Source organism: Populus nigra, chromosome 17 (assembly GCF_951802175.1).
Source record: "Populus nigra chromosome 17, ddPopNigr1.1, whole genome shotgun sequence".
Lineage (NCBI taxonomy): Eukaryota > Viridiplantae > Streptophyta > Magnoliopsida > Malpighiales > Salicaceae > Populus > Populus nigra.
Window position 1 is genome coordinate 10,147,213 of NC_084868.1, and position 17,898 is coordinate 10,165,110.

The 17,898-nt window shown below is 32.2% G+C and overlaps 3 protein-coding genes across 3 annotated transcripts; 1 reads left to right on the plus strand and 2 right to left on the minus strand.

Moving 5' to 3' along the window:
- Positions 1-7,435: 7,435 nt before the first annotated feature.
- Positions 7,436-10,724, plus strand: LOC133677317 (protein trichome birefringence-like). Its single transcript, XM_062099266.1, has 5 exons — positions 7,436-8,571; positions 8,930-9,122; positions 9,227-9,420; positions 9,519-9,677; positions 9,960-10,724. Exons 1-5 carry the CDS (start codon positions 7,616-7,618, stop codon positions 10,312-10,314), a joined length of 1,857 nt encoding a protein of 618 aa, XP_061955250.1. The 5' UTR covers positions 7,436-7,615; the 3' UTR covers positions 10,315-10,724.
- Positions 10,725-13,761: 3,037 nt separating this feature from the next.
- Positions 13,762-15,009, minus strand: LOC133676860 (protein FAR1-RELATED SEQUENCE 9-like). Its single transcript, XM_062098639.1, has 2 exons — positions 14,362-15,009; positions 13,762-14,234 (listed from the first exon to the last, which is right to left on the minus strand). Exons 1-2 carry the CDS (start codon positions 15,007-15,009, stop codon positions 14,226-14,228), a joined length of 657 nt encoding a protein of 218 aa, XP_061954623.1. The 3' UTR covers positions 13,762-14,225.
- LOC133676859 (protein FAR1-RELATED SEQUENCE 12-like) lies at positions 14,622-17,636 on the minus strand. The gene is made up of 2 exons (XM_062098638.1): positions 17,127-17,636; positions 14,622-16,285 (listed from the first exon to the last, which is right to left on the minus strand). Exons 1-2 carry the CDS (start codon positions 17,397-17,399, stop codon positions 15,350-15,352), a joined length of 1,209 nt encoding a protein of 402 aa, XP_061954622.1. The 5' UTR covers positions 17,400-17,636; the 3' UTR covers positions 14,622-15,349.
- Positions 17,637-17,898: the final 262 nt, after the last annotated feature.

The following is a 17,898-nucleotide window of genomic DNA, read 5'->3' on the forward strand; positions in this document are numbered from 1 at the left end:
TGAGAGAAACTCGGTCTCTTACATCACAAATCGATCCATCTAGAAAAACAATTTGTTATGCGTACGTGTTATATATAGACATATATAATTGTAATTGTTTCATCCAATGTCTTTATAATATATAATGCCGAGATATATAACATTACAAATTTAAGAAAGCAAAAATTGTGCCATTCATACTCTCAATATATGTCATAAAGATTTTCGATTTCAAGACCGTTTAAACACATGAAAACTAAGATTAGATCGATCGAGCTGCAATTAGCTATGTGCTGATCTATCCCTCTCCCAAGTATTTTCTTAATACATAGATTGATTCAAAAGTTATTATTCGAAAAACCCGTAGCGGATATTTTTTAAAATATATTTTACTTTAAAATATATTAAAAGAATATTTTTTTAAAAAATATTTTTAATATCAATACTTTAAAACAATTTAAAAACACAAAAAAAAAAATTTCAAACTTTTATAAAAATATTTTTTAACTTCCAAACAAAACAAAGACTATAATCCAAAAAATTGTACCATGATCTAAACATGAGATGTTATAATGCACAATTTATAAAAGAGTAATTAAAATTTATTAATTGTTTTGTCTTCTCATTCCTACTTGTAATCATGTCTTTGTATCTTCATCTTAAGTAAATTCAGAATATGATGAAGGGTAAAAAAGCAAAATAGAGTATTTATTATATTTTGACTTTTGAACGAACATTTAATTTACGGCTGCTAATTAAAAGGACTTATTTAGGGGGTGGGAGGATAGCAAAGTTTATTGTTTAGTACGAGGCAGGCATACGATTGCCTTAAATTTGGCAAAACCTGAGGCACAATACTCCATGAGTCGGATCACATCGGCCTCCTCACCTTTTTTTTTCTTACTAATTAATTAAAGAGCATGTATTATACTAAACATATCCTATGCGGAATCTTTATTTGGTTTCATAATTAACAGCTGAACATTTTATCATTGTTTATTTGTATCGATCGGTAGGGCCTCGAAGGCTGCTTTTTTATTTTATTTTATTTTATTGAAAATTGTGGTTTAAAATTCAGAAAAAAACTATATTAAACGAGAAAAAACAATCCGGAATATGGATCGTGAAGAATCTAATTGTCTCTATTCATTGGTTTTCCAGTAAGTAAATATTTTAATTCTTGGATTTGGCGTTAAACAGGTTCTTAATTGTAATCAGATCTTGTAGGAACAGCTTTGCTTAGCCAACAAGATTTCCAAGAGACACATGTGAACAGAAAAGGGCATCATGTTATGATCTTTGTAGCTTGTCGTCCATAGCCAACTATTATTCTTGAAGAAAAGTCCCATTATCGAGAGAACCCATGGAGATTGGAGGTGCAGTTTGTCTTCTTCCATGGCCAAAAGGTTCGTGGTGATTGGTTCTTAAGGTGCGAAAATAGTCGGTGGACAAAAATGGTTGGATGATATTTTAAATGAGATGACTTAGCCCCCTACCTCGTGTATATATTGTCACTTTGTGTTTAGTTTCCTCTTGTTTCGAGATGGTGGGGTTAATATCTTAATTCCACCAAACAATCACGGAAGTTTCTGAAAATATTAATTTCATGTTTTTATATATTTTTAATTAAAAAATATTTTGTTATACAAAGTGCTTGACCTCATGAATCATTCATGAAATTATAAATAGTTTTTATAACAAATTATATATATCATTAAAGTGATTTTTGAAGGAATTTGAAGGTCTTAAGGATAGTTTTGACTACGGCTAGGTCTCCATCTATCATCATCGATGCTAAATTAACCCCAAACATTTGAAATGCACATTAATTTCGTTTATGATTTTACTTGAACGTCCTTAACTTCTATGATCCAATTTTGTTTTAATATATAAATTAAAACATGAAAAATAAATTATTTTCTTGAACTTGCATAGAAAAAAGTCCTCTAGGGTTTTTTGTTTTGAATAATTCGAGTGAATTTGCTGAAATGCAAATATACCCCCGCATTGAATTTCAACGAGTGGTTGAGTTTTGAATAATTGAGTTATTTTGTTTTCTTCTTCTTTTCGGCCTTTATAAAACCAGGATGGGCCTTTTATTAGGCATCCTTGCACAGTACTCAACACATAGCATAATCCAACTCATATTGAAATGAAAGTTCCATGAAGTAAAATTCCTCCTACGAGAACCTGTGCTCTTAGCTCGTCGTCAGCTCTGCTAATTTTCTGCTGTATTTTCAACCACTCAGCCAAGCATCGGTATCAGCAACTGCTACAAGCCATGCCTGCAAGGGGATTGATTCATCCATCTTGAAAATGAACTTTTGTTATAATCCGAATATTTCTACGTTTGTTCAAATCCGAACCCCTCGTCCTCTCTACTTGTTGATTTTGCCAGGCAATTACCCATAAGTTGACGCACGCAAAATAAAGGACAACTATGATTTCACTATTTAATATAAAGCAAACGGAAGCTAGTGCTAATTAATGACATCACATGCTGGTGAATGGATGTATTCATATATAAATTCATCTATGTATCATACATTTATTAGCGTAATGTATGAGTGAGTTACCATACTAATTATCCAACAAATCTTGTCATTAATCCAGAGTATTGCATTCTCAATATATACATCTCAACCCAAAAACTTAAGATGTTAGGTAAGGTTCCAAGATATAATTTATATTATTCTCTAACACATTTCCTGGAGTGAAAACCCTTTGGGCTTGAAACTTGCACAGACTCATATTACCTTGTGCTTAATTTTTATCAAATAAATAGGGATGATGAGATTCGAACTCGTGACCACTTGGTCATCAAGGCTATGCTACCATGTTAAAGAACCACCTCAACTCAAAAGTTTAAGCTGTTAGGTAAGATCAAAGATATAATTTATATTATTCTCTAATATATATATATATATATATATATATATATATATATATATATATATATAGCTGTGTAATAACATTGAACATTATAAAAAATATTTTACCTAGCCATTGAGTATATCATGCCCATGCATGCTCCTAACTTTCTTTTCCGCTTGTGAGGGCAAGAAAATGAACAAAAACAATATTAGAGTATGGATTAGTTCGTCAGATATTAAGTTTATTTTTTAATAATTATAAATTTAAAATTTTTAAAAATTATTAGAAATTAATATAATTATTAATTTTAAAACTTATGAAATTAATTAATATACAACTAAACTAACCCAAATATTTATATATACAAAATAAAAAAACAAACAAACGTGGAAGTCTTTCAAAAAAAGAAAACACAGCGACGGTTTAATCACCGACAGAATAGTGCTAGCCCCCCTTTTAACGAGGCTGACGCGTTTGGACCTCGAATTAATGCTGATGCATACAAGTCCAGCCACTCCACGCTGATTTATGTAAGGATTTTCTCCCCATCTTATAAAATAATAAGTTGGCACTGTGTTAATTCAAATTTGGCAGACTCCCATGTTGATCTTTGATTTTATATATATATATATATATATATATATATATATATATATATATATATATATATCGACTATACAGCCTAGTCAATTGAGTCAACTTTAAAAATTGTCACAGCCTGTTACTGGAAAATTTGAGAGGAAAGGAAGTGGTTTTCAATTTCAATTTTAACACAGTCTCTTCGTTTACCAATGAAATATTTCTTCTATATTTCTCTTTTTATATATTATTGATGAAAAGTTTTCAGTGAGGAATATCAAGAGAATTACAATTAGAAATAAATAAATAAAAAAAGAAAAGAAAAATGATATGACATTAAATACATTAGTAATATTTAAATTATAAACTGCCAAGCTACCTCCCTTCTTCCCTTTCTTATTTCTTCTTTTTCTTTTTCTATTTTTTTATTATATAAAAAACAACACACAACATCCTTGTATTTTATTACAAATCAAGATTTCATCATTACAAATCCGGCCACTCCAACTCTTAGTTTGTCAGCATTCTTATTCTGGTTCAATTTGTTTTAAGATTCACCACATCAAATAAGCAAAACTAACCATTTTTTTATTTTAATCCATTTTTTAAATGTTATTTTTTTGGCATTTTGAGGTAATATATATAGTTTGTTTGTGTGTTTATTTTTTATAGTTTTTTTTAATAGAAATTTGTTGTATGATTTGTACATGTTAGGGTTTGTTTAAAAATTTAAAAATTATATTTGTTTGTCATTTAATGAAATTGAATTTGATTTTATAACTTAACTGTTTTTTAATGAAATAAATTTTGGCTGATTTAATGAGCATGTTTCATAAATTGTCAATTTTACTATTAATTTGCAAATTTCAGTAAATTTAGAGGAATTTAAATTTTTATAAAAAAATAATAATAATTTAAGAATACTATTAAAATAGACTAGAAAAATTTGAGATAGACCAATTATAACTAATTAGTTGAATATCAATAATGATTTATTTCTTATTATTACTAATACATGTCAACTGGGAACCTAATAAATTGTATTCAAACCAGTATTTTTTAAATTATAAATAAAAGTTTGGGTTTTTTTTATCTTAGTTTTATTTCTTTTAATTATTTTTTATTTTGTTTATTTTAAATCATTTGAATCATTTGAATTATTTTTTTGGTTTTAGGCTTATAAAACCAAAACCAAATCGAACCGGCTGGTTTTTTCAAAAATTTAATTGGTTTAATCGGTTTTTTTCACGGTTCAGTTTTTTCAGTTATTTTTTTTCAGTTTTCTCAGTTTTTAGTTTTTTTGCTCACCTCTAGCTTGAATTGTATTTAAAAATAATTTTAAAAATATATAAAAAATTAGAAAAAAATTGATGATTGAAAATAATATTAATAAGAATACATCAAAACTATTAAAAAAAAGGATTAAATAGCAAAAAAAAGACCGTCTGAGGTCGGTGAGTAAGCATAAAAAAAGAGTTGACATCCTAGGATACCAATCCATTGAACAAGGTCTCGAGTGCGTATATAATGCAAGCATATCTAACTATGGAGCAAGTCGAAAAGAATTTGCTACCGTTTTCAAAGGAGACCAAACTTTTTTTATTTTCTTAATTATTTATTTAATCCTTTTGGTCTTTTAACACTGCTCGATTTCTTGGAGTCAAACAAATGGGCAGGCATGAATGCAAGAAGTCAAACAAACACCTTGAGCTTACAATGATCATATATGATGGTTGGTAGCAAGTAGATGTCCCGTGCTGCGGCCTTTGAAAATTCGAGCAAATATCATGCTGTAATCCACATTTCTCTCGACACTAACTATTAATATTATCCCTTCCTTTTCACAAGCAATCAACTCTCCTCTTCTAAGGTGTTTTTTTTAGAGTAATTAAGTGTTGATCTTGATAATTATTTCTTTCTTGCTTGGTTGGTCTATTTCTTGATTTTTTAGGTACAAATGATCATAATTGATTTTATACTCGATGTTTGTTTTTGCGTTTCAAAAATATTTTTAAAAAATTTAATTTTTTTTATTTTTTTCTTACTTTAAATTAATATTTTTTAGTATTTTTAGATTATTTTGATGCGCTGATCTAAAACTAATTTTTTAAAAAATAAAAATAATATTTTGATATATTTCTAAATAAAAAACATTTTAAAAAACTACCGCAATCACCTTCCTTTTATTTTCTTTCCATCAAATTGTAGATATTATTTTAATTCAAATTAAATAAAAAAAGAAAGAAAGAAAAAGAAACTCAGCACATCTTCCGATGTTCATATTTATGTATATTACATTATTACCTAATGAAAATAATTTTTTTTTATTAGCTCTTGAATAAAAGAAATTAAATATGAAAAGGGATTATAATAAACAAAATTCTTTTTTCTTTTTTGTGTACATTGGTGAATTTACTTGATCAATACCCAGCTGAAAAAAATATTGGAAATTGGAAAAAACAAAAAGAAATGAAAGATGCCATTTCTAAATTGTTAATAAATTTTAAAAAATAAAAAATATTTTTAAATAAAAAACAATTATTATTGTCATAAACAAGAAGACAACTGCAGGCCCAAAACGACAATGTCATGAAAATAAAACAATTGGCAAGCACCAACACAAATTACAGTTGGATTTTCCTCTTTGCCGATTTTATATTGTTTTTGATGGGTCCAGCCAATCACATAACGCCACAGCCACACATTCACTCACCGACAACTCCCTACTGCAATATCGAGATGGTGTTGCTTCAATCATGGCCGTAGATCTTGAATCTCACATCAAGATCGTTGACACGTACGGTATTTAGTGTACTTTAGGAAACGGAGGCTGTCGCTTACGGTCCCACACGATTGAAGCGCGTTTAAAGTGAAGCGGTAAGTAGTGGAAAAACAACTGAATGATGTGAAGCGGAATTTTTAAGGGTATCCCTAATTTAGCAAGTGGGTCGCATATTACATCTTCTGCCACTTCCTTTATACGTAGCTGCTACATTCTTTGGATTTTTATAAAATTTATTACTATGTTATTTTTTTTATATTTACTCAATCTGGCTAGTTTTTATTATTTTTAATTTAATAACAATGGATATTTTTTAAATTTATATATTAATCAAACCTAAATCTATTTTTTATCTATTTTAATTATGTATCTCATATCAAATTGATGTATTCAATTTTTTTATAGATATTAATTTTAAATTTCAAACATGAAATGTCAAAAGAAATCGAATATCTTTAGCTACCACTTGAATTTGATTTATTTTTTCTACAAATTCATGAAATTATAGAAGTTTGTAATATTGTTAGCATAGATATGAAATAAATGCAATTAATTAAATGTACAAAAATAATCATATAGGCGTAGAATTTTTGAGAAAAGGATTGATTTGGAAACAAGCATGCCGGCCCCCGTCCATTAAAGAGTTTCTCACAGGATTGTGAAATGTCCTGTGTAGTATTTATTGCTGGGGTATGATGGTTTATTTTTAAAATATTTTTTATTTGAAAATAAATTAAAATAATAAATTTTTAATTTTTTTAATATTAATGTATTAAAACAATTTAAAAATATAAAAAATATATATTTTTTATTATTTTTTTAGAAACATTAAAACGCAATTCCAAATTTTCAATTGATGAGAACCACTAACTAACAAAAAAAAATTCAAACATACCATCATCATCATGAGATGTGATAATGACAATTTTAATTTTTTTTAAAATATATAAAACTCATCTCCTCTAGCAAAAAGATAAATTCAAGGTAAAACACTAGATACAACCAAAGTATGGCAAAAAAGGTGGCGAGGATGGAGGGATGAGTGGCGGCAATTGTCATCTCCACCACCTAAAATACTCTACCTACCATGTCACATGACAAGCAGTGAAAAAGCAGTGGCATTTGATGCTAATATTCCTTGAAACCATGTCTATGGCAGTCAAAATATTTCCTTAATCCTATCTCTTGACAATTTTAACGACGATCGTGTCTTCTTCTTGTCAAACTACATACGATAGAAGTCTCTCTCTTTCTAACAGTAACAGCCTTCACTTTAGACTTCGAAAACCACACAGCTCTCTCTCTCTCTAAACCAGTATCGGTACCAATTCCATTTTCCTTCTTATTTCTTAGAGAGAAACGGCATAGGAAGAAGATAAGAGTGTTCAGTCTTTTCTTTCCATGGCTGATACAACAGCCAGCAAGCACCTTTCTTCTACTAATGGAGGAAACATCATTACAGATATGAAGAACCTATCTTCTCTTCTTAAAACAAGGACAACTGTGACTTTTGCGTATGGGTTCATGCTTGCTTTTGTTGCTTTCACCATTTTCTTGGCATTTAGTCCTTCTCCAAACTCATCTTCTCCTTGGTTCACTAATATTTTCAGTAGCAGTGCTAGCACTAGTACTGCTTCTCCTGATTCTTCTATTTTCTCTTACTTATTACCCAACAACACACCTACAGCAACCACCACCCCACGAGGGCAAGGCCACGATTCCTCTTCATTGCCTTCACAAAACACCACCAGAATTAATAACACCTTGTCTCAGCCACCCAATACCAAGGCAGAAGCTAAAGTCCCACCAAGTGCAAAAAACCTCACTCCAAGCACGGTTTTGCAACCACACCAGACCGCAAATTCTTCATTTGTCATTAAAGAGCCGGACTTTGCAAATAATCAAACTCAAACCGCACCGAATTCTAATGAAGGTCAAGTCTTAAAGCCAAATCAAACCACAGTTGCAGTCCCAAGTACAACCCAATTAGCAGCAAATCAAAGTGAAAATACCCCCACAAAGTCAGGCCCTTTCGTGAAGAAAAATTCCGGGGATCAAGAGAAAGGAGATGTCAAGAGTGTGGCATCGAATTTCACTGCTTCACATTTGAAGAAACAAAGTAATGTGACCAAACAGAGCAATGAGACTGATTCAGGGGTGGATGTGAAGCAGGGGATTGATGATCTGGTGAATTGCGATTTTTTTGATGGGAAATGGGTTAAAGATGATTCATATCCACTTTACAGACCTGGGTCTTGTTCATTGATTGATGAGCAGTTTAATTGTATACTTAATGGCAGACCTGACAAAGACTACCAGAAATATAAATGGAGGCCTCAAGGGTGCACTTTACCAAGGTACGTTATAAAATGGTTTTTTGAAGTTTCCTGTTATTTTTATCAGGGAAAGTTTTCTGATTTGGGTTTTTGATCTTAGAAAATCAAACTTATCTATGAATTTATAGTTTGGGCTCTCTTTGTATTGAGATTAGTGATCTTTTAATTGTTGATCCATTTAGTTTTAGTCTGTTAGTAATCTACTGATCAGATCAATTTCTGCTTCCTGATTTGGAGATTTTCTCCTCCTGTTCATTTAATGCGTAGGAAAAAAAATTGTATTTTAGCCTACGAATTAATTGAAATTGACCAATCAATTAAATTTGTGGCCTCTTCTTCTTCTTACCTTAGTTTTGTTAATCTGAATTGTTTTGCTTAGGTTGAATCCTGGTCATATGCTGGACATGTTGAGAGGAAAGCGGCTTGTTTTCGTCGGTGATTCCCTGAACAGGAATATGTGGGAATCTCTGGTTTGTATTCTAAAAAGCTCAGTGAAAGATCAAAGCAAGGTTTTTGAAGTGAATGGAAGGGTCCATTTTCGAGGGGAAGCTTCATACTCTTTTCTATTCAAAGTAGGTTATCAAATTCCATCCACTCAATCTTTGCAGCTATAATTCTTGTGGATTTGTTAAGCATATTCCTAACTTAGTGAAATTTCTCGTTGAATGAATGGTAGGATTATAACTGCACAGTTGAGTTCTTTGTATCGCCTTTCTTAGTTCAAGAATGGGAATTGCCTGAAAAAGATGGATCAAAGAAGGAGACACTTCGGCTTGATTTGGTGGGGCGGTCTTCTAGTCAATATAAAGGTGCAGATGTCATCGTCTTCAATACTGGACACTGGTGGACGCATGATAAAACTTCCAAAGGGTGAGTTCGTAATCACTTAGATTGTTTTTCCAGTGACTGGTGTCTTGAAAATCCGAAAATATCTGGAGGGATACTAAACTACCATCTTGTATTTGCAGGAAAGATTATTACCAAGAAGGGAGTCATGTGTATGATGAGTTGAATGTTCTGGAGGCCTTTCGAAAAGCTTTGACAACATGGGCCAGATGGGTTGATGCAAATGTAAATCCTATGAAATCTCTGGTGCTCTTTAGAGGATATTCTGCTTCCCATTTCAGGTAAAATGAATCAAATAATATTTTATTTGTTAGTGGAAGATTTCTTTGCACTCTTCTCCCTTGGTATTTGATTTGATTCCACTTTTCACTTTTGAGGGAGTGATGGTGAAGCAATTTTTGTTATCTTGCTCAAGCTAAGACTTTAAAATAAGGAACTATAGGTTGATCTTGGAATTATGACAGGAATGAACTGTTTCGTGATCTCTTTATATTTGTTAATATTCAGTACTTTTACAGCTTTGGAGCAATTATTTAAAACTTCTCGCATCTGTCTTTATGCAGTGGTGGACAATGGAATTCTGGTGGGCAATGTGACAGCGAGGTTGAGCCCATAAAAAATGTTACATACCTTAGGGAGTATCCACCAAAGATGCTGGTTCTTGAGAAAGTGCTGAGAAATATGAAAACCCATGTCAGATACCTAAATGTCACACAAATGACCGATTTCCGGAAGGATGGTCACCCTTCAGTGTACAGGAAGCAGAACTTGTCTCCCGTGGAAAGGAAATCACCATTGCTTTTCCAAGACTGCAGCCATTGGTGTCTTCCCGGTGTGCCGGATGCATGGAATGAGATTCTCTATGCGGAGCTTTTAGTAAACGAGAAAAAGAAGCAGCAAACGCAGAAGAGGCAATAGGTAAAGCAAGGAAAGGCCACGCAAATTTTGAGGGTGCAAAAAAAAAAGGTAATATGGGGTTTAAACTACATGTACATGCAGTATAGCTTTCCTTTCCCTTCAATTTTGGGTTATAGAAACAAAGAAACTCAGGGAAGATCCAAGAAATAGTGTTGTTTTCTCCATGAATTATGAGAGAAACAAGGCAAGAGACGAGTGTATGTGCTTCTAATAATATAAATCTATTTGTTTATATATATACATACATGGAAGAGGAGAAAGATGAGAGAAGAGATTGAAGCTGAAGTTTACACTCTTGTTTCCTAAACTATTATTCCATTAACCTCAAATTAAGGCTTTGAGGGTTGTAAATGTTCAAATTAATTACTAAGTTTCTTTTCAATAAAGAAATAGTGGGCTATAATTAATAATTATTGTTCCTCATCCTTCCACCATTGCATTGCATTGTTAAGCTTAATTTACAACCATTTAATATATTTTTGTTAAGCATGTGATTTGTTTTGATGATCATGTTCAACAAGCTTTCGGTCATTTTCACTTGTAATTGAGTCGTGGTCAATGTTTTTGGTCCGTGAATCTGGAAATTCCAACTATGAAGACGACCGGCTGTTTGTTAGGTAATTGCTACTTTTGACGATTTTTGTATCACGCACTGCGGTCTCTCTCTCTCTCTCTCTCGCCATGCTGTGTTTACCTTTTTTATTTTTTCACATGATTAAAAGGGCAGCCTAGGATTAAGCACATGAGATGTGAAGATGCCATTGAATAGCAGGGGTATTTCTAGGACAGTGCTTTAAGAACATGCTGTGCCTTTGCATTTTATTACAAGCTGATTTCCCCTATTTTGCAAGTGTCGGCAAGCAGAACTAGCTATAAACACGTAGGCCTTTTATTTATTTATGTTTATTTCATATAACGCATATCTTTTAATGCAATAATTAATGAACTCATATTTTTCGTGATTCTTTTCCGTTCTGGTTGCGAAAGAAGTTCAATGCTGAAAGGCAATTTTGCACGGGCAAGTTTTGTTTTTTGTTTTTATGCTATAATACAGGGATGTTCATTTTTAGTTCGGTTCGGTTTTTATCAAAAAAAATAACCAAACTGAATTTTTTTTTTAAAAAAAACTGGAACCAAACCGAAACCAGTTCAAATCGGCCGGTTTTCGTTCGGTTCAGTTTTGTAGAGCAAAAACTGGTTAAAACCAGTTTGGCTCGGTTTTTTTGGTTTGGCTCAGTTTTTTCGGTTTTTTTCTGATTTTTTGGTTCGGTTCGGTTTTTTCGGTTCCAGGCTTAAAAAACCGAAACCGAACCGAATCGGTTGGTTTTTTTAAAATTTTAATTGTTTAATTGATTTTTTTCATGGTTTGGTTTTTTCGATTATTTTTTTCTGATTTTCTCGGTTTAATCGGTTTTTTGATTTTTTTAAACACTCCTGATCATAGATCCATTATGGTATAATTCAAGGATATAAATGCATCGGTTACAACCCGAAAATTCCTTGTAGGTTTAGCTGCTTATGAATTTCCCTTTTATGTTGTATTAAAATTCCTTCAAGTATATCCCTTTTATGTTTATGTTTTTGTTATATCTAGAGCAGTGGGATTTGAACCTCAATATTATAAATGATATCAGAATTTTATTTTCAGTTTCCAATTACTGTCTACTAGACCAATGTCATTGGCTATAAGTGAAATATCCCAAAATAATGCCTTGGAGCTCTTGTGCAAGTGATCAAACACAATATTATAAACTCATAGTTACCTCACATTTCAATTGAACCCTTTCATTTGTAATGAATTTTGAGTGCATCACTATTTTTTTAAAAAATAAAAAAATAAAGGGGTATAAAATTACTATTTTGCCTTAAAACCATTACACTAACTAATAGGGGTAGAACAATCTTTTTATTGGATCTAATGGAAGTTATTAGATTGGTTTTGTGCATCCTTTTAATTTTTCTTAGCACATTAGAATTACTAAATAATCTTCAAAAGCAATATTTAATTAACTGCAATCTAAGGGTGTTTTTTGTTAAAGCACAATAAAATCATTAAAATACCTTTAAAAGTCTAATTTATTTAACTAGCGCACAGACTTTTAAGGGTGATTTTTTAATTAAAAATATAAGTATAAATATTAAAAAAATTACTGACTGGATGATGCTTGTGCACTTTAAGCAGCATGCTCGGTGTCATTCAGTGTCTAAACATTGACTTCTAAAGCGACATTGGAATCTCTTTGAAAATGTTTTCATATCTAAGGAGACACGCGTGGTCAACAAATCTCTGTTTTGGTGTTATTAACCTTTTTTTTTATCTTTTCGATTTCCATGCCAAATCTTCTAATTTTTCAAAACAATCACTTAATTTATTTTCCTTTAGATTTGATTTTGGTTTTTTTATTAAAATTTATTTTATTTAAAATTAATGATTACATAAAATATCATAATATTTGATCATATTTTTATTTTTCCACTATAATTCCAAAAAATCCATTTTACATCTCAAGTCAAATAAAATTTTTAAAAATGATTAAAATAAGAAATTGCCATTGTATGTAATATAACACAAACAACTATCATGTCAATTTCTTTTCCTATTCTCTTCCTTTCCTTTTTAATTAGGGTTTTATATGTAAAAGAATTATCTCGATCCAAAAGTTTAAATTGTTAGGTAATGTCTCAAGATATGATTTATATTATTCTCTAACACACCCTCTCAAGTGAAAGCTTTTTAGGCTTGAAACTTGCACAAACTCCCACTGTCTAATGCTTAATTTTTATCAAATAAATGAGAATGATGAGATTCGAACTCATGACCGTTTGATCATCAAGATTCTGATACCATGTCAAATAACTATCTCAACTCAATAGCTTAAGTTATTAGGTAAGGTCCCAAAATATAATTTATATTATTCTCTAACACTATAACCATAGATGAAAATGATACGTATCCAAGAACGTTAAGCAGCTCTACTATATGTATCATAAAATGGGCTGAACCGGTCCAAAAATTGATTCTAGATGTTTGTCGATTCAGAGGGTTAAACTGAAAATATTCCTAGATGGCGGCTTAGCTAATGGGCTCATGGCTCGACTAAAAGGCTTGGGGGTTTAGCTTATGGTTCGACTTAAGTGACTTAGGTGGCTTAGCTTGGCCCAAATATATGCATGCGTGCACATCAATCATCTTTTTTCTCTAGGCGTGTTGGCTATGCATCGTTGACCGTGCAGATGTTTTAGATGATATGTGTCGTTTACTAAAAATTCTGATTATGATGATTTTTGCACCTTTAGATTTGTAATTAATAACCTTATACCATGAAATAATCAAAACATGTTTTTGATAACTTTGAAATTTTAATCGTATCTCAAAAACTCTTATTTTTTACAAATAAAACTCCAATATTAATTGTTAGTGAGATAGCTAGTAGTGGTTTTGAAACATTTAGGGAAGATAAACAACTTTTTTATTTTTTTATTGTATAAACAACAAGCTTATATAAATTATAAACTCTCACCCTCTTTTTCTTTTTCTCTGTAGTGTTTCACTTTTTTATTTATATACATAATGAAAGCATGACAAATCAAAGTTTTAATAGTTGAGTTTACTACATCAGCTTCATCATGCTGATCCAAGTTTAACAACAACGTATGCTTCTATAGCTCACGGAGCTTCATCTTGGTACAGGTTACATTGCATGGAGTTTGGGCTTGCGTACTCTGCACGAGCGTCGTGCCTTCTGAACCAAAGGGTTCTCTGCATCATCATTTGAGCTTGAACTTCCCTGCCCAGTTTCTAGTTCCAACTCTCTCTTATTGCCGTACAACCTCCAACCCTAACTTTCCCAATATCCATTTGAGATGATGACGAAAACAGGCTGGTATCTAGCCCTTTGGCAGGCTGATGCCTAGTCCATCTGTCGAAACCGATTCAGACACCAGCGTAATGTGTGACAATAGCCCCAACAATCAAAGGTTTACAACAACAATAAAAGCAAAATTATAGTGAAATGAAAAATAAATGGAAGTTAGGTGAATTGTTACCTCTTCTCGATTTAAAATGATCTGTGTTTTTTTGTTTTTAGCGCAGCTTCTACCTTTTTTGATGCCTCGTCTAAATAATGCATAGCTATGTTCTGGGAAATCCTCAAATGCAGAGGTTTTATAAATGACATCCAAAGCTTTTTTCAAAAGCAAACTCATTGGCTGTTGCTTCTGACCAGCCAACTTCTGAACATGCTCAACTTCTGCCACACTATCTTTACCACATTTTGTCCACCGCTTTAATATGTACTGGTCTGGTATACGAAAGACATTTCTTGCATTGAGTACCTTTAAGGCATGGACACATAAAATTCCTTCTGATTCATATTTCCTACAGCTACATGCAAGATTAGAATCCAGACAGCTGAGTTCAACAATGCTCTCCTTCTGGCCTTCCTCTGTCAGCTTGAATGTAGCATTCGTCCCATCACTAGCAATTTCTTCTATGGCCACTGACAAACATTTTATTAATTCTTCTTGAAATATGTTGAAGATTGTGGGGGTGTATATATTGGCTGCTTGTTTCTCCATTGCGCTGGAACTTAACACCTTGATTGTTTCACGGCAACGCATATCTTCATTTAGCTCTGCCGAGCGCTGTGTTTCTACCACTTTAAGATACTGATGAACAAACATTGACAGGTCCATGGTGTCACTTGTTGAATTTTGGAAAACATTGACATTGTCGTTGCACCATCTTATGCCTGCGGAGAAAGTTTTCTTGTGGAAGACATTAGCCCATCTTTCTCGTGACAAGTACAGATTGTTCAGCCAGGCGTTTTCACAGAGATTGAATTTCTTGAGTAGAAAATCCCACTTTGACTCGAATTCTTCCTCATTTTGGCAATAAGAGACGCATTCGTTGAAGATGTTGACAAAATCAGGTTGACTATAAAATGCAGATAGGTGCTTTAATGCTTTTTGGCGGATAAACCACACACCAAACAGATGTTCTGCATCCAGCAACACCACTTTTACTGCATCACCATCACTTGGTTCTCATCAGTAACAATTGTTTTTGGTTGTTTTCTTCCCATTGCTTCCAAAAAAGTCTCGACAACCACACAAATGACTCCTTGCTTTCATCAAGCAAGAAAGCACAGCCAAACATGACATACTGCCGATGGTGATTGAGTCCCCAAAATGGTGCACAGATCATGTCATATTTGTCCATCCTAAAAGTTGTGTCCAAAATAAGAACATCGCCGAAGTAGTCATAGTCTACCATGGACCTCCCATCTCTCCAGAAAAGATTTTTCAGGCGATTATCAGAGTCAAGCTGAACTGCATAGAAGAGTGACAGATCCTCCACCTGCAGACGCCTCAGATAATTTAACAGGATTTGAACTTCTTCAGGATGTGTACTCCAAACCATATTGCATAATTCTGTGCATTTTGGAGCTCCAGCATCCATTGCCATCTCTGCGTTATTTCCGGTGTGAATCAAGTGAGCCTCGGACGTTTTAGTGCATGATCTTGTGATATGCCTACGATCTTCAAGGTCATGATTGTGCTCTTGAGAAAATTGCGAGACCACCCATTTTCCATTTTCAACTGAAAACTGGATCTTGGCATTACAACCTGTTCTTGTTTCTTTCCTCTTGTACTTCGTTATCTTGTCAGCTTGTTTCTTCAATCGAAACCCTTGTTTCGAACAAAAGAGGAATCTTTTTCTAATGGTTCCGTTGGACAATCGTTGCACCTTCCCTTTTCTTGTTCTGAAACCAATCTTATTTGCATAACTTGTGTAAAATTTGTAAGCCTCCTCTTCAGAAGAGAATTCCATCCCAACTTCTGGTTTTTGACAACTATCCTTCGATTCACTTGCACCAAAAACTGATGTGGCTTGTATCTCATCCTCATCTTCATTGCTGTCCGATGACAGCATATCAACCCCATAACACTCTAAATGATGTAAAGCTAGCTATTTTACATTCACATTGATGAAAGAGTGTTAATTATAGTCATCTACTCAAATTAGAAGGGAAATTTTTCTCTCCAAAAGATGATATCAAACAAATGTTCAAGATAGAGAAAAGGTCCCTTACAATTGCCACATAAATATAACTGAAAAGAAAATTATCTATATTGAACCAAAAAAAAAAAAATTGAGGATATGAATAGTGTTGGTGTAGTTTATAAATAAGCAAAGAAAGAAAAGATATATTTTATGTTGAAAAGAAACACTCCCTTCTAATCTCAAAAATATTAGTTTTTATTGAATAGTAAATTAATCTATGGTAGATGAATTTTTTTATTTGGCTTTTTAATGCTATTATATGGATATATTTATATATTAAAAGATAATATTTGAAACTTGAAACTTAATATATTAATGAGATTAATTTATTATTTGATTAATTTTTGTAATTAATTCTGATATTTATTATTGTTGAGATAAAATTAAATAGCAGCTATTCAATTTAATTTAATATATAACTATTTCATGAATAATTATATTGTTTTATGAAAGTCATATTGTTTGATAAACAGTCATATTATTTTATCAACAATTAAATTATTTCATCATTATGTTTTGAATCTATAAAAATACATTACTACACAGAAAAAAAAACACAATAAACAAATATTTTTTAATCTTATCTTTTTATTTTTTTTAAAATTTAAAAAACTTAGTTATATCTTGAAAATGATATAACTGTACAAGATAAATAAGCATTTTAAAAATAATATTTTTATGCTTCTAAGCCAATTTCATATTTTCCATCCTAAATATTTATAGCATGAAGGAGATGTCAGTTTACCTCAATATTCTCCTTGTCTGCTTCTTCTTCTCCAGAACATAATGAAGGTGAAGATAGACTTAGATCTTTAGAAATCTGAGACAGAGCCTCCGATAGTGATAGATCACTAGCGCCATTTAATGCACTGCTGCTGCTTACATCTGTATTCCTCCTCCTCCTCCTCCTCCTCCTCCTCCTCTTCGTATATTTGGATGGCTCGTCAAGACCTTGGCGCCAATCACCATCCAGACCCGAACTGGTTTGAGGATCATTTCCTGAAACAGATTCAACCATTTGTTCGGAGAGTTAAAATAAAAAGGAAATACAGAAAGATACGAGATCAAGGAGTTATTGATATCGCGTTAAGTTCTTACAAAACTAGCCGATTGTTTTTATATTTGGAATTTGAGAATGTCGAAACTACACAGAACATGGAAAAAAAGGGTTTCTCAATGCCAAGCACGACTCACAAGGCGTCCACGCATTTACACTTGTGGCTGGTTCACCGAGGATAGGTGGTCCTAAGACCACTTCGTAATCTCTACGGGACTGCCACAAGTCTCCTTCTATATTGACCTGAGAAATTATCTTAATTTTTTTTTCACCCACGTTGTCAATACCGACGTATTGGACTATTATTATATCTCTTTTAAGTTTTAACTATCCGGGGAAAAAGGAGATTTATTTCAGTTGTAGTTTGAATCTTTTTAACAAAAGCAGTTCATGTTGCCCAATATTAACAAATAAAATTAAACAAGTAAATATGTTTAGTTTATATAATAACTTGTAATTA